At 44.5% G+C, this 21841-nt stretch overlaps 1 protein-coding gene across 1 annotated transcript in view; it reads left to right on the forward strand.

Annotated features, from left to right (window-relative positions):
- Positions 1-21841, forward strand: part of THEMIS (thymocyte selection associated) — a 125305-nt gene that overhangs the window by 23709 nt on the left and 79755 nt on the right. The window contains exon 2 of the mRNA XM_025211360.1: positions 4096-4254. Within this exon, the coding sequence (XP_025067145.1) occupies positions 4096-4254 (159 nt within the window). The remainder of the gene's footprint in view (positions 1-4095; positions 4255-21841) is intronic.

A 21841-nucleotide genomic window follows, 5' to 3' on the forward strand; every position in this document is an offset into this window, starting at 1 on the left:
CAGCAGGGGAGTTGTGTTAGAATAGAATCGCTTAGGGACTAAAGGAATATTATGCAATTATAGGATTGAGTTTCTGCCTTACGAAAGACAGATTGGTCCTGTATAGTTATTCAGGGCAGTGACTCTCCTACTCTTACATAAAGGGCCAGATTAATTGAAGGTCGCTCAGGGAGGCATAAATTACAGAATCTTGTGTAATGATTGTTGCTGTTTGTATTATATAAGCACATAGGGATCACAATTCTAGACTAGGGCTGCATTGTGCTAAGCAAAGTATCAATGTATTGCAAAAAGACATTTCCTATTTCAGAAGCTTACAGTCCAAATGGATGGCGGGAAGGGATTCCCTGTGAAGCAGATCAGGCAGTGTGTATGTAGTGGGGGGCAAGGATGGTTGTAATCCTCAGTGCTCAGGGTATGTAATAAGTGTCTGCCACGTGCTTTCCTGAACTGCAGGAGCAAAAATGCTGCTCCGAAGTACTTCCCCTTATAGGGACCTGAAAATTGGGAGTGGAAAGGTGTTTTGGGTAGGTTTTCACTGCAGTGTTCATTCATCTCTCAGGCATTATTTTAACTATCCTCCCATTCACGCACTTGCACACAATCTTCAGGCTTTATTTTGGCAATGCTTTCAATTGATGTGGCTGAAGTGAATCTTTCATCTAAGCTCTTAACCCACCTACTTTGCAACAAATACAAAAGTGAAATCATTCAATTCCGAGAACACTCTGTAGAGACCTAACTAGCAGTTACAGACAGGGGACTTGTACCTGATCGGATTTGTGCCCTTCTGGTGCTGAAATGGGCATGGTTCTACTTCTTGCGGCTGGAGGCTCCCTGCCTCCATTCTGGTACCCCCCTTTACTGAGCACCTGAGTCTCATGTGCCAGTTGTCCACCCTTAGTTATGCTACTGGTCCTCCAATGCTTTCCAACAATCCTCACCTCTCCTTCTCTCCATACACACCCCAGTGCCCAGGACAGGTACATTCTCATACACTGCATTGAATTGTGCAACATCTCAGCTCCCTGCACTGCAAAGGATGTTGCCAATTCAATCATTATTTCATTTTATTTTTGTTTGTATTATTGTTATCTTACTGGGTTTAGCTAGAGTTCTCTTAGATGAAAAATGTATATTCTCTCTCACTCTGAAACACTTAAGATCAGCAATACCATTTTAAGGAAAAAAATAGTAAATCATTTTAAAAGCTAAGTTAGAAGTGCTATATAGATCTGGTAAAATCAAAGCTTACCAAAACATAAGAGCAATACATCACCTTAATAAAGTACAGTTAAAACCCAGAGGCATAGCAAGGCAGCTCTGTACCTGGGACAATTGTGACATATGGCACTGTGCTTGTTGCCACAGTGCCTATTGTAGCAGCACAGTCAACTACCAATATGTGGCACCTATTTTGTGCCTCCTTGTAACAGGTACACGATCTGGGCCGCCCTTAATGTGGCCCACACACCTGTCTCTGGGACAACCGCCCACCTACTCACCTGCCATGCCTTGCTGTTAATTAATTAATTGGTGTTAATTAGCAGGAGGCTGCCAGGGGGTGCTATCTGTGGCTCCTTTCCTCCCCAATACCGCAGCCCAAGCCTCGCAGATGTTAACTCAGGTCTATCCCCATCTTGGCCCCTTCCTGTTCTCTCTGGGCCTTCTCTGTGATGCTAACACCCTCTCCTGGGGCTCCCCATGCCCAACTTGGGGTTCCTGAATTATGCTGCCCCCCTATCTGGGCTCACCGGGCCCACACTTGGGCTTCCTGAATTATGCTGCCCCCCTATCTGGGGCTCACCATGCCCAACTTGGGCTTCCGAGTAATGTTGCCCTCTATCTGGGGCTCACCGTATCCAACTTGGGCTCCTCAATCATGCTGCCCTCTCCTGGGGCTTGCCACGCCCGCACTGGGGCCTCTCAGTAATGCCCCCTCTCTCTGGGGCTCGCCATGCCCGCACTGGGGCTTCTCAGTCACCCCCCCTCTGGGGCTGGGTCTATGTACCCCCTATGCTGTGCCCACACTGGTGCTGGGGTCCTTACACTCTGCTGTGAGTCCCCTATGAGGCCTCCTCCAACCCCTAATAGCCTCACCCAAACCACCGGTTTTATAACAACAACAAAACACAAGCCCCTGGACTGTAACATAAATTGAAGCCGCCTGGCTAAAACAACATTGCTCAAGCCTCAAGAGCTGCCATAAGCCGTACCTGCAGTCAGGCTTCTTCCCGTATCCTAGCTTAGGAAGCTCCTGCCTCTCTGGCTGCTGGCAGGGAACCCTCTCAGGCCTCTGCTCCTGGGCTTTATAAGGGTCAAGCCCTGCCCCTTCTGGTCAGCTGATCTTCTTTGGTTCCCCCGGCAACCCACAGCTGTGCTCCTTAGTCACTGCTAGGGCTCCTTCCTTAGCAGTTTTCCCCTCTTCAGGCACAGGGCACCTCAGTGCTCTGTGACACTCCTCTATCAAGGTGGCACCCAGGAGTGCTATCCTGGCTGTTCCCCCTCAGTTACACTACTGTTAAACTAATGTTGTTCTTAAACACTTCAGCCTTTTTTTATCATTATATGTCGAAGGACTCCCTCTCCCTCCCAGGTCAGTTCTAAGCTTTTCAGTGTCTTAAAACTCAGATTGTCTCCTTGTACAATTTCAGACCTGCTTGTCTCTTAGTTAAACTAACTCCTTAGCTTTGTTGAAATCTATATGCTAGAAATAAATAATTTATTTTTCTCAGAACTTTTTTGGACACTAGGAATCATTATCCAAGTCCCAGAAGCACACATGGTGAGTACAGCACCAATGAAGACCTGGTGAATTTGGCTGCATCTTTGCTCACTTAAGAATCCTGGTACCAATCATCTGAGTTAACTTAGCACTGAAGGTCTATCCAACTGCAAGAAAGTAGGAGGGAGTTATTTCTTCTCTTCCCACCTTCTCTTCAAACATATTCAAAAAGTCATATGGAGGATTTCATTTCTGGAAATGACTGCAGGCAACATCTCATTCATCTCTGTGGGTTTTCACTTCCCTAGAGAGAAGTAACATGCTTCTCTAAAGAAAGACTGGTTATAGTTGTAATTATGAAGTGACAGCTAGTTCTCTGGCATATCTTATTTTAGCTCAATTTTTTTCTTTCAGGATCAACAGTTATGGCAAGTTATAGGACTTATTATTAGCAAGAAGGCCTACTCAAGATAGTAAGTGTGTAAACGATGACTTTTGGGTGTTCCCTATACACAAATTATGAACAATACTCTGCACTGAGTGAAAGGAAATGGTTTTGACCTAGAAGCAACCTTGATTTACTAATAGGAGAATCTTTAATAGATGAACCTTTATGATATATAATTGGACAAAGAAGTAATGTATAACTCTAAGAAAAGCTGTCAGGGTGACAAGTCATTTTGTATGAAGGACTATTAGGATGGTGTGTTCGGAGGGCAGCAGCAATATTGGAAGACAGACATTTGCAACTTGCCTATCTGTTGAAAAGTAGAATAATATCATGAGTCAGGAGTTGTGCAATATTCCTAACCTTCAGATTGCTTCAGAATATTCCACTTTAATATAAGAACGTTAAAGCCTTCATCTCTAGCCTTCATCTCTTTAGCTTATTTTCTCTCCTTGACGGTTCTATGAGATAGATGTTCCTGGGCATGTGCATAGTTTGGGAGGTGGGAGTGGATTTAGATAGCGTTGGAATAAGAAAGGTTGATTCTTGTTGAGTTCAATAGCTTTGGAAGACTGTGTAGGGAGAGCTCCAATGGTTTTTTTTTGGTTTTCCATATTCCATATATTATAAGAAATATGGTGATCCTACCACAGGTAGCAGGATGAATAGATCTGAATTCCAAGAGTGCTCTTTATGTGTTATTTACACCCAGAACAAATAAGTGAAAAACTGAATTTAGGGTCTGTGATATTGAGAAAGTAAATACCAAGTTAGATATTGAAAATAATATAAATTTTATATTAGCTGTTCATATGGTTTTTGTTTCCTGCAGGAGGATATCTTCCAATAAAAGTGATAAAAATATGTTAAACAGTTTTAAAACATATGCAATATCTTTCTTTTCTTATGTATTTTTTCTCAGGCTCCATCTATGAAATGTTTGGAAATGAATGCTGTCTGCCAACAGGAGAAGTGATTAAAGTTATTGGGTTCAAAATTAATAAGCTTATAGCAAGTATCTGTGAGAATAATGAAGAAAGTGGATGTTCATCTAAAACTGAACTCTCTCTGAATTTTCCAGGTACAGTATTTTATGAATACATGTTACTGAGGAATTATAATCAACATAATCACCTTTATCTGTTTTGTTGATTCATTAGACTTAACTGATGTGTATCCTAAGTACCTACTCAGTTGTCAAGAATATAATCTTAGGAGATGGCATTAGACAAAAGCAACTAATTTTTAATCTTATGTAGCTTTTTATTGTTTGGGTAAGAATTATTATTATTATAGGCAGAGTTATACCTAAGGTGGCCCAAGGTAAGGCCCATTATAAAAACCTGTTTTCAGTTACTTATGACTTTGCTAACTTCAACTGTTTAGGCTGAAATTTTCCGTACTGGATGCTTGAGTTGGGCTAAACTGTTTTTAAGAGCTGCAGCAAAAACGGCTGTGTCATTTCTGGAAACAAGATTAGGGGAAAGATGTTGTTTTGCCTGTAAGAAAATTCTTACCAACTATTTTATGGAGAAATTCTGGCAACTCCATGCTTTAGAGAGCAGACTTAAAGTTTCCTTGGTACAACATCGCCTTACTGTGTCGATATGAGAAAAACAGCCAACTTTGGCCAATGAGGATCCAAAAGCCCTTAATTTGGTGGTATCTGCAGGGCCAGAGAAGGGTTACCCTGGCTGTTGGCAGTGAACACACTGCTTCCTTTATGGTAATAGTGTCTCCCATGGGAGAAGTGGGGCTGGCAGGTTATGAAGGGAGTCCTGAACCCCTCTATTGTGTAGGGCTGGAGCCCCAAGCTTCACTGCCTCCATCCTTCCCCCTGCCTCCATGGTGGTTCCCCCTGTTACTGAGCTGAGTACAGCTGACCAAGAACCAAGCTTTCCAAATTCACCAGAAATGTCATTCATATGAAATGTAATTTTTGTGTCTGTCTTGGAATGAAGCCAGTTTTTATTTTCAGCTTCTAGTGAGCTCTTTGCTTAGTTGTGGATCTAATGAAGAATGTTACTTTCCCTGTGTAGCTGCAAGGATCCATAGCCCTCAGGCAGACATGTCAGGGGCATCTGCCACGTGGAGGAGAGACGCTGTCTTCCAGCGTGCCTGTCCAAGAGACAGCCATGTGAGAAATCCAGACAGGTTCCCTCAGACCCTGCCTTGGAGTCAGCGAAAGTTCATTGAACCTGAGATCTTTTAAAAGAAACATTTCAAGCTCAGTGAGCTGGCATTTTTCAATTAAACTTGGTTTTGTCAGAAAATTGCCAAGCAGCAATAGTTATAAGTCTTTGAAAAATGTCATCCATGCTCAATAGAGACTTGTTAGGTTTTGGCAGCTAATCAATACTGAGCATACTCTGCCCATCATAGCTCCTACACATGCCCTTTGGTCTTTGCATGTGACATCTGCCCTAGAGTAATTGAGCATGTTCCAGCCCAAAGGTTCAGGGGCTCACAAAATTTCCCCTACAGACACGATCCCAGGTGCTGTGGGCTGCCATTATATCAGGTACCATCAGGCTGAGGATTTTTATCCTTGCAGTGCTCTCAATACTTTTACTAAAGTGGCCCGGGCAGCATCAAGGAGAATAAAGCATGTCTCAGATAGACCAGAGAGAAGAGCGAGATCCAAAAAGGGCAGTGAAGAGAGTAGTTTGGGACTGAAAACAGGTTGGAGGGGGTTGAAACGGAGTTTGGAAGCTTGGGAGAAGGACCAAGACTGCATAAACAAGCCGGGGAAACAGAAGTTGATGTGCAGACTAGGAACCAGTGTGAAGAACAGACTAAAAGGTGCCAAGGGGCCTAGGATTGGGTAGGTTCTGAGACCGAGAAACAGAATTGTCTGGGGAAAAAGATTGGAAGGAAAGGGCACCTGCACTGTCCTTACGTTGAAACAGAGTGAAGGCCTGAAGTGTTTCACCCCACTTGCTCCTGCTCCGTGTGTGCCAGCTGCTGAAAATGAGGCAATGTAGCCATCCCAGAACAGTACTGAGTATGCCTTCAGTGCTCTTCTTACACTCTGTGCCCCGGGCGTATTTAGTGGCACATGCTCTGTAGTGGTAACATTCGCCTTATCTCTGGGATATGAAGCTCATGGAGCAAGAGCAAATGTATAGGGCATGCTTCAGTATAGTGTTCTCTGTCACAGCACGGGTGGTGTAGACAGTCTTTTAGATGCACAAAAGAAAACAGGCCCCCTTTCCAAAATCATTTAGGTTGCATTCAGCCCCTGGGCTGTGGGGGCTCCTGGTCCTTCCTTCCATGGCAGCAGTATGCCTTGGGCCCCCCCAGGTGGGCTACTAGCCTGCCGGGTGCTGCCCCTGGTCAGGGGCAGGTCACAGCCAGCTCCAGGCTTGGCAGAGAACCGTCCCCATGCAGGGAGCTCCCAGCCCGTGTTTTGCGACTACAACTGCACAATTTTGATCGTGGAGTAGGGGTTGATGCACATGCAGCCTGGAGGTGGCTGGGGACTGTCCTGTTTCTGTCAGACATCAGCCAGATCTGGGTTGCATATGCAGACTTTCCTGTGTGGCATGGGGCAAGTCCCAGGGTTGCCTGTGGCCAGGAACTGTCATGGCCAGGGGCAGGTCCCAGACCCATGCCCTGATTGAGTGGTCAAGGCATTGGGGCTTAGAAAGAGGTACAGGTGCATGGCAGGTCCTAGCCCCCTGCCCTGATCCACTGATGGGACCTCCCCTGCAGGTCTTCCCAAGCCCTGTGCCCCTGATCAGAGAGCCAGGGCCAGGAGCTCCTTGCTGCCAGAGCAGGGAGACATTTCCCCTCCCCGCCCCCTGCAGCAGCAGGAGACAGCTGTCTCCCAGCCCAGTGCTCCCAGCCAGTCTCTGGGCTAGCACCCAGGGCGAGCCTGGAGCTGCCACCAGTGGCCACAGGGGTGAATTGCAGGGCTGCAAGGAATTGGGAGCAAATCTGCTCCCTCTTCCTAGTATGTGTATATACCTACCCAAAAACCCTTACGAGGCATATCTACCCATGCATTTAAGTGTGACTAAATTTAATAGGCATTAAGCTAATGCTCATTAAGTGATTATTGGCAGGTGTCTACACATGCAGGGACTTGGCATTAAAGTTAGTGCCAAGTCCCTGCTGCCTTGCCATGTGCCTCTAGAGGCTGGGTAGACTTGGCATTAAAGTTAGTGCCAGGTCACGTTTACACATGTGCTAATGTGCTTTAACTAAGCATGCCTAAATTAGATACCTGCATTTGCAGGTATCAAGTTTAGGCACTATTAGCCTAATTTTGCCACTTTTAATGCACATTAAGTGCACACACGTGTAAATGCATCGCTGTAATATGCGTTAAATTAGGCTAATGCGAATGAATGTGTCTCATGTAGACAAGTAAATCTAGGCTGGAGTAAATACATGTACAGACATGCCCGCTGGGTACAAAATGAGCAGGAAAGAAAAACTAGATCTATTGGCTTTATAGTTTTTATCTCTGAGTGCATATCTGCTGTATGTGTGCAGAGCACCACAGAATTCCTAACTTCTATTCTAGCAAAATGGATTCTTGAAAAGCCTCTATTCTGACCCACATATTAGTGAAAACTAGTAAAAATATGAGTTAGCTCTCTGCATTATTTCTTTTTATCCTAAATCTAATTTGTTCACTTTTTTTTTGAGTGAATCAGTGTACTCCTTCTGCACTCACACAGACTAGAGAAAAAAAATCTGCTTTTTAGATGCTTCCCTAACTGCATCGAACAAATATTTTGACCTATTGTTTTCACCAAGACCAAGTTGGTAAAAATGACAGCTTTTGTACACATGAACTGGGGCCTTGAGTGAACGTTTTTTTTTTTAAATATTTTCCTGTCTGCATAAATATTTGCTCACAAGTTCTGTAATAGTTTCTTCTGATAACCATAGCACAACCATAAAGACAGGCTAATACAGGGCTGTCCAACTGCTGGCCTTTGGGCAGCATCTGGTAACATCTAGCCCCTGGGCTCTTGCCCAGCCTCTCCACCCTGATGGTTCCAGCTGTTGCAGCAACCAGGGTCTCCAGGCTCCTACCCTTCTCCAGCTTCTGGCTCCTACTTCTGATCCTACAGGTGGGGCAGTAGAACGGTGCTGCATACATCTCATGGGGTGAGATGGGCTGCCTGCATGGCAAGAGAGGGGCTGGGTTGCCCATATCTCACATATGCCCATGTAGGAAGTTACACTGCTCATGGTGTGTGTGTGGCACCCTGAAGTGCCATATACAGACTATGTGGTTTGTGCCCCCTCACTGTGAAGAAGTTGGACAGCCCCATTTAAACTGTGACACTGTGGGAGGCATGTAGAAATGAGTTCCCCAAGGTTACATAGCATATCAATAGAAGAGTTATGATTAGAATCTAGAAGCTTAATTGCAGTTTTAATTGTAAGTTCGTAGTTATATCAGTGTGAATAAGAAGTAACTCTTTCACAGTTAGTGTGACTTAAATGTAAAAGTGGAACAAGGCCCTGTTGGAGCTACTCCTATTGACACCATCCTAGTGGTGACCAGCTCCTCCATGACTTCATTCTCCTGTTTCATTTTTGGATGTAGAGTTTGCCAGAATACATTACTCTAGCATTCTGGATGCTTAATATCCAATTTTGCTTATAAAACTTTCTGACTTCCTAGGTGAATCTGGCTTGAGTAACACTGGCTTTCCCCTCAATGAGAAAGAAAGTAGTGAGAGATGCTCCATTGCTATAGGAGAGATGGCCATTTAAGGACATAGGTTAATAAATAAGATTGGAAATAAAGCCTCTAAATTAGATGGTTTCACACTTCATTATCTCTTTAGATCAAGCTGTATATCCAACAGAAGAGAAAAACATATAAGATGGCAGAGCTCTGATACGCATAGGCTGCGGTAGTAGGTTCAAGGAAGATTCTTCTGTTACAGCATTAAAAGGGCACAATTTTCTTCTTGTACCAAGCTCTTCTGGTTCTCTGATTTGTACCAAAATCAATAGCACTCTGCACAGTGATAATTAAACCATTCCCTGAAATTAAGGAATTTATCGGAGGGAGAGTTCTAAAATTAACAGAAAGAGAGGCATGCACCCAAGTCATTAGATTTGAGTGTAGTACCCTTGCTTCATTTATCCAAGTCTGCAAATTTATTCTCTATCTTTGTTTCCGTGCATTTTAACTTTCTCCCAAGTAAGAAAAAATAATCCCTATTATGCAATTTGAATGCTTTGATTACAGCCCAGATTTGATTTAGAGAATACAGTTGTGTGAATGACAGGGATTTTCAATTCAGCATACAAACTGAAAATGATTTTAAAATGGAGTGGTGCAGATCAAACTGCATTTGATAGATTTTATTTTTTTCTTGTTGAAATGAAAAACCCAAGTAATTCATTTTGTTTGACACACAATGTTCAATTTGATTGAAAGTGAAGCACATCATGTTGGGAACTTGTAAGAAAAACAAAGGAATTGAAAGTCTAGATTGTAACATCTGCCAGAGTAGGAGATGGATACACTTGATTTATAAATCCAGTAGCTCAAGGGTTACAGCACTCACCCAGACTGTGGGAGACTCTGGGCTAAATGTCTTCCTCTGCTTGAAGGGTACCCAGACACTTAGCTACTGTGTACTCCCATAACATCCACTATTGTGACAAAGATGCATCTAGTCATGTAAGGTAAGCTTAAGCCATTTTATGTTCAATAATAAGTCACTTGAGCACATAAGACATCTGACTAGCCCATATTTCTGAAAGACCCTATCTTACCATTATCTGTCTTGACCCCCAGTATTTGCAATGTTAAAACAGTCTTATTGGTTTCTTTGTCTTGGTTTTTCAACATATCTATGTATGAATGTCCATACTGTTTGCATTGTCCTGTATGTTTCTAGGGATTTCTCTGCACTTTGTATTTCTGAGGTTATCACAGACTGAATTCTTATATAAGTAAATTCAGTTTGGTAATCTATGGTAAGGCCTTTATCCTTGCATCTAGAAATAATTAATGGTAAAATAACCTATTTAGCTAACAATTTTGGCCATTTTTTTGCCTTATTCCTTATTAATTGTGACGTGTGAAGAAATAAGGTACTTTCTTACCCTCATATTAGAATATTCACACAGTTGTGTTTGTGACTAACAATGCCATAATGACTTAGCATATGTTAAAAATGCAGGAGAGTTCAGGAAAAAGGCTGCTCAGGTTTCCAAGGGAGATATCCAAAGAGATCTTGTGCACAACATATTAACTGCTTCAGAGGAAGGAATATATGGTGGCCAATAACTTGGTCTGAATATCCTTAAACATTATATTTAAGATAAAGTATGTCTCCATTTGCAATCAACAACAACCACTCCTGTGAGCCATCTGACAGCAGTAATCATTATAGTGAGTTAGCAATGTATAGGAAATTCCTGTTCAAGTTTGTACCTTGAGGGGAATTTCTGAACAAATTAAAAGAATTTCAGGGAGAGGTGGAATAAAGAACAATTGAGTGAATTGTATTAGCTGGTATGAGAAACAAAATGAAAATATATCACACCTATCAATAGTTTATGCAGTTTACACAGTTTTCAATTTATATGTATATATATATAAATATATACAGGGAATTAATATGTTCAGTGTTTAATGTCTACATAACCCTTTTCATTTCAAACTCAGATGAGGGAATCCTGAAATGATGAATAAAATAATTAGCAGGGGGGAAATACACAGTAAGCTGGCTGAATGAGTAAAATGTAGCAACAAAAAAGCTAATAAAAGAACTGCATTTCACAGTAGGAAAAAAGGAGAGAGCTCAGGGCTTGCAGCTAAAACCTGTGTTTGTTTAATGATAGTGACATGCAAAGTGTATAAAATGAAAAGGGGTTGGGTTGTCTTACGTCCTGTTCATCGGAGAATGTCGCAGAATTCCGAAGTATCAACAACAAGCAAGTCAGAGTTGCAAAGAGCTGCATAAATGCTGCTTTAAATCCAGGAAAGGGATTGCAGAACCACCCCTCTTCTGAAATTCCTGTTTGCTAGGCCCCTGATACACTTTACATGTATTGTGCTGCTGACTGATTAATTAGCCAATCAACTGATTGTCAGCCTCAGCCCTGGACAGCTCAGGGTCTCAAACCAGACTGGGATTGTCCAGGTCCAAGTCCAACAACCAGCTTATTGTCAGGCTGAGTGCATGTCTGGAACCTGCTGGGGCCTGGGGGCAGCCCTGGGCCTGGGACAGAGGCAATTTGTACCCAATCTGCAGGATCAGTCTGGGAGCAGCTCTATCACGGTGCATTTGGGATCAGAGGAATTTTCTGCTTCATCTCAAATTTTGTGCCTCCTACCATGCACATCTGGAATAGCAGGAGGCATGATGGTTGAGATGGGGCAGAAAATTTTTCCAGTCCCAATCATGTCAATGTTTTAACATTTGCTAGAGGCCCTGGTATATGCATCTTCTTGCATAACATGCCAGCTACTGTGAATCCCAAACAAAATACATAAAACCTCAATCAAAATGTACTACATTCAAGGAATTGTGAACTTGGACAACCAATTATTCTTCTTGAATTTTCCTAAGTGCATACATGCCTATATTTTAGGACAGTGGTGCTCAACCTATGGTCTGGCTTATAGAGCTGTCATCCAGGCTGCAGCGCTCTTCACAGGTGTGGAAATTCGGTGGGGGAATGATGGCTGCAGTATGGATGACATGGGTCTGCACCACATTGGCGTACAGAATTAGGCTGGAGCCTAATCCACTAAAACCTTTGTTGTGCTTTAGTTCAAAAGTGTGCAGCCACCATTTTCTCAGTGCTGATACACATTTCCCCATTTATACAAATGTATGTGCCGCAGTGCCGGGCGCTTTTCAAAGTGCCCACCGCTGTGGTGCAAGCATGTGTAAAAGTGCCCCGGAAGTTTAGAATCTTTAACTTGGTATATGTCTCCTGCTCAGTGAGGAAGCATTGTTATACACGGTTTAAAAAAACTTTTGACTTATGATTTAATTTATTAAGATTTTAATAGGATTCCAAGTAACCAGGGAAAATAGATTTTTTTCACATTTCCTAGGAAAAAAAACAAACATATCTTAGCAAACAGAGCATTATGAAAAATCACCACAGCATATGATGATACTTAGATAAGGATTATTGCTGATTTCATTCTCTACACAAGAATAAGTTTTTTAATATTCAGCTCCTATCTGTTGAAAGAGAGCCATATGGAACTTTACATACTGAGAAGCATAAACAGGTGGCCACTAGAAGCATTTAATTCATAGGCATCCCAATATAGGAGCAAAGTATGCAAGTCCACATGGTCCTTTAGCTGTCTGCTCTACCATTCTGTTACCAAAATTAAGGAAACCATCAGAATGTAAGATTAAGATTTTCCTTCTCTCAACCCTGATGGTGCCAGTCTGTATCAATCCAGAGGGAAAAGCAGACATCCAGTTTTGTCTGATTCTTCTTAATTACATTTTCATCTGAAACCTGCTGTCCAGAGCGGGGGGAGCGCATTAATCAGCTTCTTGGAGACATAACTGACTTCCAAGTAGCCTGGTAATTCTAGGAAAGCCAATAAAGCATTGAATTCAGTCACATACGACAGATGAATCTCATAGATTTGTCCCCATCCCTGGGAAAATTCCTGTCTTCCTACCTGTATATTGTCAAAGCATTCTCAACCAGGGGTGATTTTTAACCTTTTGGAGGTTGTGTCTTTGCTAACTGACACAGCAATGAAACCAATGTGTCTTGGTATGTGCTGGCTGCTGGGTAGTAGTCAGCTTGAGGTACACTCTGCTTATTCATAACCATGTTAAAAATGGCCACATTTAGCCAAATAGCAAAGGCCCCTTCATGTTGCTTGATCCCATTGGAGTCGAGGCATTTAAGGATGGTGTATAGCTTCCCCACATCGCTTCAGCCAGGAACACTGTGCCCAGAGGTTGTATGCGCAAGAAGGAGCTAGTTGCACATGGGCAATTAAGTCTATTACACGGACAGCTGTGAGAAAGTGGGATTATAAAAACCAGTTAACGCAGGCACAGTTAACTCTGTCTCCATTAAACACATGGTCCTTTTCCATTTAGGCTGCTGGCAACTATACAGAACTATTAGTTGCCACAGTTACTAATGGAATATTTATCATACAATGTCTGAATATCATCAATATTTAGAACCAGCCACATCCCAGCCTGGTTATAAACTCAGTCAAAAGCTGTTGTGTATTGTGGATCTTACTGCAATGCCCTGTACAGTGAAAAAAAGAAAAAAAACCAACACCATATATGCACATTGTTCCTGCTAGAGTGAAGGAATGATCACTGTGATGCTGTCACCAAAATGGCCTTCTTATTATACTAGAATCTTTGCTCAGTATGATGGCTACATCTTGCTTACTATCCACTTGTAGAAATGCAAACTATGTGCTGTGACTGATCCCAGAGATGGTCACTCTGGTGTCTCCAGGGGGACAGAAAAGAACCACATCTCTTCCATAGTAAGATTGCACAGAATATCACTCAAGGGATGCAGAACTAATGTAAAGTAGCTCTCAAACAGCACAATGTGACACTGTCCTATCCTTTCTCCACCACAGCTAGGAAGGGGGAGCTCCCTTGGGCTGGGAAGCTTTTGCCTATTTCTGGAATTGCAGTCTTTCTTGTACAGTCCCGACAAAAAATAAGGTTGAGAAATGGTGAAACAGAGTCCTAAGCTTTTTGTCGGTTGGACACATTTCTGTTGGGGAAGGATAGCCTGACTGTAATTGTGGGAACTGCATATTTTTTTTGCAATTAGCAGTTGCTTTGCAGACATGACCATGGTGCTTGCTTTTGACAGTTTGGCCTAGAATTGCCTCTTAAACGTTATTGTTTCCTGGGAAATTGGACATTTGCTATGAGTATTCAAGAAGGCTTGAGTATTGGTATCCCATTGTACAAGTGCCTGTATCGAATTCTTGAAGCTTGTGAGCAGGTAACTTAATCACACAGCTCAGCTAAACCCCATTGTACAGTCCCCTAAATTGTCATCTTCATCTTCATCTTCATCTAGGAAAGCCCCCACACAAATATATAAATGTGCAAATTTTTCTTGTAACAAGGCAGCTCCAAGGGGTCTGATTAACATGAAATAACAACACCCCTAGGTCTTAGAGAATCTCAGATGCAGCTTCTGCCTTGCTGTAATTCAGAGTTGTAATTACCTCAAGATAACCATACTGCTTCAGTGCCCAAGTACTGAATGCATCCATCTGGTGGCCTGTCTTACTAAGGCAAATTCTTTTCACTTGCTCTTATGATTCTGTAGGCAATTGGCTTCCTTTAAACACTTGGTTGAAGAATCACTGAACTCCATGTAAAAACGCATTTATTTAAGGATAAACTTGGATCTTATCTCAGTGTGCAGACCTCCACTGTGACAAGAACACGGTTTGGGTTTGCTTGCAATGGATCTTTATTTTTCAATGAAAAATTAGTTTTCTCAAGAATGTGTGTGTGTGTGCGTGCGCATGCACGTTAATTAGCCTTTTTGATGTTGCCTTCTTTGATGCTGCAAAGAAACTAAATGCGTTTTTTTCCTGTAAGAATTGGAGAGGGATGATAAAACAACAGGTATATTATGTGGGCGTTGGAAGTAGAAATGACTAATATCCTGAGAGGCATCATCTATTGTTTGTGCTGGCCACTTCCAGGTTGGAGTAGATGTGACAGGGTGTAGCAGGAAGCAAGACTTCTGTTACTTAAAAGGAAACTGAAGCAAAGTGAGCTGACTTAGTTACACTTGCTAGCTGCGGTGTAGCCAAAAGCCAGCAGTAGCATACACAAGGGACAGAGCCAAGCTACTCAGCAGCTAAGAGCTGCCAAGAGCAGCTAAATGGCCACAGATTAAGCAGGCAGGTCCTCAGGTCAGGATGAACACACCTGTGATGGCTGCTGAGTCACCTGACTGGAAGGAGGCAGGGCTTAGCTGTATATAAGCTCAGAGCCTGAGCTGACACAGGCAGTCTAGCCCTGGAGGCTGCAGGGGATGGACCTCCAGAGCAGGAGGGGCCAGGAGAGCTCCTAGCTGGCACCAGTACTAGCTTGGGGGAGGCAAACCGAATGCTGTGGCCTTGGAGACGAATGTGACCCCAGATAAGGGGAAGCCTTATTGCACTGATAGGTAGCCACTGTTTATGTTTGGACCCAAAGTGGGTTACTTGGTGTTACAGCCAGAGAGGCATATTCCTTTGTTACGGTTTATACTGGTGGTTTGGGATTGGGACTAGCAGAGGTGGTACGAAGGCCCTAGCCAGGCCCTCAGGCATGAGAGGGCCAGGGGCTAGGAGCTCAAGACATAGACCAGGCTTGAGCCTAGGGAAGGATTGCAGCTGAGTGCAACTCAAGCCAAATGGGGCCAGGGGTCCCAGAGAAGGTAGGGCCAGGGTCCCAGACAGAGCCAAAGAAGGCTCTGTGCCCAGAGCAGGGTGAAGACAGGGCTAGGGGGCCCAAGACTAAAGCAATCAAGATAATTGCTGGTGCCCACAAGCCATGTCCAGTACAGTGGACTTGGGCTAGAAGGCCCAGATAGTGAAAAGGGGCGGAGGCCAAGAAAGCCAAAGCCCTTACAAGGGAATGATTGTACAGTAATACCTGAGAGGCATGGGCATAGCTGTAGGGGAGGTTTGGAGACAATGAATAGTTCTTAAGGCTGTCAGTACTGGTCACAAAGTAGGATTAAGACCAACGAAGTCTGGGTGGGACCCACTGCTGGTCATAAGAACTGAGGGCTTACTCTAGGACCCTTAGGCAGCCTCCATTTTCTCATATTCAGTAGTTACATCAAGGTGTAGTAGGTGAGAAGAAGGGAAGAGTACCTTAGAGTCAGAGCAGCATAAGAGTTGGCCACCCCTGGAACCTGAACTTTGCCACAAGGGGGTAGATTGTTATCATGTTTTATTAGATAATCTGAATAACTTCAGATCTACTTGAAAAATATTTTTGTTGACCCAACTGAATGTGGTATATTATCAGTTTGCAAAACTGATTGAAACATTGACTTTTCAACATGCAACTAGGTGAGAAATAATATTGACTGTTAAACTCATGCAGGACAGAAAGATTGTTTTTCACTGAGTTCTACTGAGAATTTTAGTTATCCTTCCATACGCTTTGTACAGTTTACCAAGGCAAGTCTATCTTTTATTGAAACAAGGTTGTTCACCCTCTTGTGGTACTTGGTGGCTTGCACTGCCTATAGGAATAGGCTGTGATAACATTTCAGTGGTCCACAAAGAAAAATAGCGATGAAAGAGAATAAAGTCATTGGTTCCAATGTATAAAAGTTATGAAAGAGAAATTCTAAATCTTTAATATCTCAGAAACCTGCACAGGTTTAAGTCACCAATTTTAATGCGATTCCTCATCTATGTTATGTTACCTTTGCATGTAGTGCATTGATGTAGCAGTGGTCAAAAAGTAACAATGTGGAAATGTTTGTATTTAAATTTTTTTGTGTCTTTTTGCCCTTGAGTCATATCTGCTCATTTTACCAAAGAAAAAATAGTGTTACTGCTGCTCTCACTCCAGTTCTGGTGAAGCAGGATTCTACTCAACTTCCTAGATAATTAAAAAACAAAACAAGAAATCAAACAAAAACTTTATCTAAATTCCAGCTACAAAATCTTCATGAAAAGAAAAGTTGCAAAGAGCATAGCCATATTACTGAAAGGAGATGTTGTAGATTTCTGTTTCTAGAAGACTCTCCATGTGCATTGCTGGAGCAGCTGGAAGGCAGCTGACATTTTGTTTTGCATTTCAGATAGAGCTGCTGTAATCTCTCTCTCTCAAGCTGTCTACATACAAACATTACTTTTAGAATAACAGAATTCAGTTATTGTAGTACAAACTCTAAGGTATGCAATGTTTCGCAATGCTTAGTCTGAGCAGTTTGTAACTCTAGACCAGTAGGGGTTAGACTGGTTTAACAAATTCTTGTACAATTTCCCTACTGATAGAAGTTACCTGCTGTCCTCCAGCATCCCAGTGTTCATTGATTTTTCTCTCCCCATCCCCACCTTGCACTTTGGACTGCGGGGAGATGTGGGGGGCCAAAACAGCTGTGTCCTCTGGTCATGAATCATACTTCTGGGCACCTGACCCTGGGCCTTCCCACACCCTGTCTCAAAGCACCCCAAGACCCACATGCAGACCGAAACACACAGACTAAAAGACCCCAAGACTCAGATGTGGACCCAAAAACCCAAGACCCCAAGAGTCAGGCACAGACCCAAAATTACACAATAGAAGTTCCAAACTCTAGTATGCTACTACCCAGACCCCAGAACAACCTCACCTCTAGCCTGTGGGAGCCGGTGCTGGAGCTTGGTGTCCAGGGTGGGAGACAGAGAGATTGGAGTGTGCAGGCAGACAGTAACCCTGATGAAATCAGGGCTTGGGTGGGCATGGCTAGACTGGCCACTGCCAGCACATACCTGAACCATGGCAGTTCAGGGCATGGGCAGATGTTGCTGAAACAGTTGTTGCCTGCAGGTGGATACCCCTGGGAAGGTAAGGCCTTGGGAAGGCATGGCTGACTGAGCTAGGACTGGTAGGTGATTACCAGCACTCATAAAGTTAATGGTTGGTGGGGCATGGCTAAACATCTTGGGGTCAGTAGTAGAAGCCTCTGGGAAGTTCAGAGATACAAGGAGTATGGCCAGCCATCTTGGGGCAGCAAATAGAACCCCCTGGAAAGTTGGGGACTTGGGAGGGCATTGCCAGTTGAGCTGGTGTTGGCATATGGATGTCCCTGGAAAGGTCAGAGTTTGGGAGAGGGGCATGGCTAGTAAAGCTGCACACCCCCAACCAGCTTCAGAACTGGTCAGAGTGAGAGAGAGCCATGTACCAATACCCCAATGATGCACCCCTACCTATATCTTTAAGCCCAGTGGCCAACCCTGGCCCTCACCTACCTGGTGACATCTGGATCCCCGGGGTGCCATCCAACACCATAGCAGATCTTAGCCTGTCTTTCATTTCTGTGTACAACTGAGGACAGAATTGGGCTGTTTAAGAGGTGATGAATCTTGTTACCAGCTTGAACAAGGAGGAAACCCAAGAAGCAACTTTGCAGTGGGCACTGCAACAAGGAAGTTTTCCAAGAGATTGCAGGGCCATGACTGGGAGTGGATATACTGCAGGGCTAGAACCAAATGGATGAAGACCCAATTCAGGCAGAATCATGATGCTAACTGGACCTCCAGAGGCACAAGGCATACCATGCTCTTCTGTGAGGAGATGCCCCATTTTCTGCAGAATGATAGGGCAGTTTTCACCCCCCAACACCTATGTCACCACTGGGGATGGAGTTGCAGCCAAGGCAGAGTCCATTACACAGGAAGGTAGGAGTCAACACTGTGCTGCACAGATGTGATGGGGATCCAAGTATAGAGGAAACCCTGAACACCATGGGGCAATGACTGAGCATGGACTACAACCACAGATTGGAGAGTGGAGTGGTAGTCAGCTGTTGGGTCTCTACAGCCCGTAGCCTTCAATCCAAGACTGTCACCTGAAGGTGCTTGTGGAAACCCTTCCTGTTCCCTTCTTGTGGTGCTGTGTGGCTGCTACTAAGAATCCCCTTGCTCAGAACCCCAGACTAGCCCATCATGGTGCAAACCTCCAACGAGAATATCTCTGTGCATGAAGAGAGAGGGGTGGGCAGCAGTATTATGCATCCATCCTGGCTGGACAAAACACAAAACCAGACAGCTATTTGACCAGCCTTTTATTCAATACTGGCTAGATCACAGCCCCACTTCCCCCCTTTCCTGCAGTGAGGACATGAGGCACCCAACCCGTGACCCTGAGCAATTGGCACCTCATCAATCAACAAGTGTTGAAATAAATCTGGCTTAATCACACCACCTTGAGTTTCTCTCAAGGCAATCTTCTGTTGCTCAGAAGAGATGACTAATATCTCTCCCACCTCACCTCCCAATCCACCACAGAGGAACTGGCAGCTGCCCACAAACTTTAGCAAGGGTTATAAACAACCTTTGCTCTCCACCCCAACCTCCCATGCAACAAGTTGCTCCCTGGACCATAATAACAAGGTTGGTCCATTGAAGCACCCTTGCTACAGGCAGGCAACCACTGAACTCTGTACCCACTACTGTAGCCCATGAAAGATCATGAAAACAATTTATTTAATTGCCAGGAAAAGACATTTGACCAGTCCAGTTCTACTACCAAGTCTGTGGCTGCAAGGTGTCTCCAAGTCTCAGAGCAGAAGCAGTCACTGTATTGAACATTCAAGATCCCATGTAGCCCTGGTCCATTCCTAGAAAGAATGTGCCCTCTTCCTCCCCTCCATTACCTGGGATATTATTAAAAAAGTTTGATACATTTCATAAAGCCACAAAGTCTCATGGGGACCCATGGAGGGACATGTCTGGGCCCTGGGCCTTAGTCCTATTGCTACAGAAAACTCTAGTCACAGTTGAGAGGTACCTAAGACCCCCTGGTCTTAGGGGGTGAGGCATCCCTTGAGCGTGGTCAAAGTTTGCATGGTCAGGGTCTCTCCAGAGAGAGGGGGGGATCCAGTGCCAATGGACAAGGACAGACTATTCCCTTGGACATCTCTGGGGAACCCACAGCCCCAGTGGTGGAGCTGGCTCCTGCAATGAACCTGCCTGCACCCCTGCAACCCTTTTCAGGGGACCATTGGGTTGGGGATCAGTTTTAGTTATCTCACCCCTTCCCATACTCCCTTTTCATTGTCTTTCATCAAAGTGAAGAGGAATCAATTTATACCATGGTTAGTATTCCATTGCTTTTATTAAAAAATACTTTTGACACCTGAGAACAGGTACACTGAGCCATGTCTCTTTCCTGTGCCATATACCCCCACATCCAGGTGTTTGCCCCTCCTAAGGCTGGTGTCAATCCAGGTAGGGTCTTCCTTAACTCTTGCCACCTCATAAAGCCCCCAGGAAATGAGAGGTTTCATGAACTGCAGAGATGGAGAAAATGAGGTAGAAACTTCAAGGTGGACAAGTTCCTCACTCAAGGCTGGGGTTCAGCTGCTCAGGGCTTTCAGCCTTCTGATGTCCACAGGCTCTACTTCTCTAGGGACTGCCTCCCCCATCCCAGTGGCCCAGAAAGTAATCCGCTATGACTTCCTGACCTGGACTGTCCTGAGCACATGCATTCTGACAGTGGCATGTTGTGGCTTGCTCCTAAGTGCTATGCTTCCTCGGTGCTTCATTGGTACACTGCATGTGTACCTTCTCTCCTGCTTAGGCTTTGCTGAAGACTCAGGTCCTTAGTGTCACTGATGTTGTGTAGGATGCAGGTAATGGCAATCAGGTGTGGCAAGTACACCTCAGCCATGTCAAGGTGCATACTTGGAGCCCTCCAGTGTGCCTTGAGGCAGCCAATGGTGCACTTGCTTGCTTGAAGATCATGTGGAACTTGCTGAGGCAGTGGTTGAAGTGTTCCTTCCTGCGGTCCAACTGCCTTGTGTAGGGCTTCATAAGCAAAGGGAGAAGGGTAGGCTGGGTCCCCAGCGATGATGAGGGGTGGGACAGTGACTCTGCTGACTTCTGTGCTGGGGGGTCCTGTTCTCCACCATCTAGGGGAGGGTGGAGTTGTGGAAGACCCATTCATCGTGGATGCTACCTGCCCAGCTGGCCAAGAAGTGCATGAAGCATGCATGGTGTTTGATAATGCGCTGCAGCATGACAGAGAAGAAACTCTTCTACTTGATGAACTCTATGGTGTCTTGGGGAGGGCAGAGGCTGGGGATGGGAGTGTCATTGATGGGGGACCCCATTCAGCAGAGGCCAGAGATGATCTGCAGTGAGTTGGTGAGGTGGATGAAGTGGTTTTCCAGTACATCCTGGATGACCTTGTACACCTCTTGAATTGCTGCTCCAACCATGGGGGTTTTCATTCCAAACTGGTTGCTAATGGAGCAGAAGCTGTTGCAGATGGTAAGCTTGCAGGTGGCAATGGTGACTTGCTTCTCCAGTTACGGGTGGTCTTATGCTGATGTTTTGCTGCTCAGTTCAGGGGACCAGCTTGGCATTATGTCCCTGAAGGTGGCCTGCCACATGTAGTAGTTCTGCAGCTACTGTTTATTGTCTCAAATGCCCAGGATATCCCACTCCAACAAACTTCTGCTAGTCTTATGGGTCCCTAACCACTACTCGACAGTCTGGAGGTGCTTCCACAGCACTCCAGAGTCAATGGCCTTAAAGAGGGCTTTAGCTTCTTCTGCCCGGTGGAAATAGCCAATTCCAAGACACTTGGTGGCTGTAGGGTTTGGTAAGTGGCTCTACATGGGACACTAAACTTCTGGGTCCTAGGCTCCTGGGTAGCAAAGTGCATGCCAGCATGAGCATCTGCTGGGTCATCTGCAGGCAGGCTTGTGTAATGTCCCACAGCCTCCAGCAAGAGTTGTGCAGGGTGACAAGGACACATCAAAGCTCCTGGGTCTGTGAGCACGTGTGCAGTAGGGATCCATGGCATGGTCTGGGCACAAAAAATGACATGCTTGCAATTCAGAGAGGGGACTTGCACTATTTCTCTTCTGGAAGCCTCTGGGCAGGATGGGAGAGAGGGGTCACTGTGAGGGGTAGTTCCTTGTGGAGCTGTGGTCCCCTGTGATGGCCAGCCTTTTAGGACTGCCCT

This window comes from Alligator sinensis, unplaced genomic scaffold, assembly GCF_000455745.1.
Source record: "Alligator sinensis unplaced genomic scaffold, ASM45574v1 scaffold96_1, whole genome shotgun sequence".
In the NCBI taxonomy this organism is placed as follows: domain Eukaryota; kingdom Metazoa; phylum Chordata; order Crocodylia; family Alligatoridae; genus Alligator; species Alligator sinensis.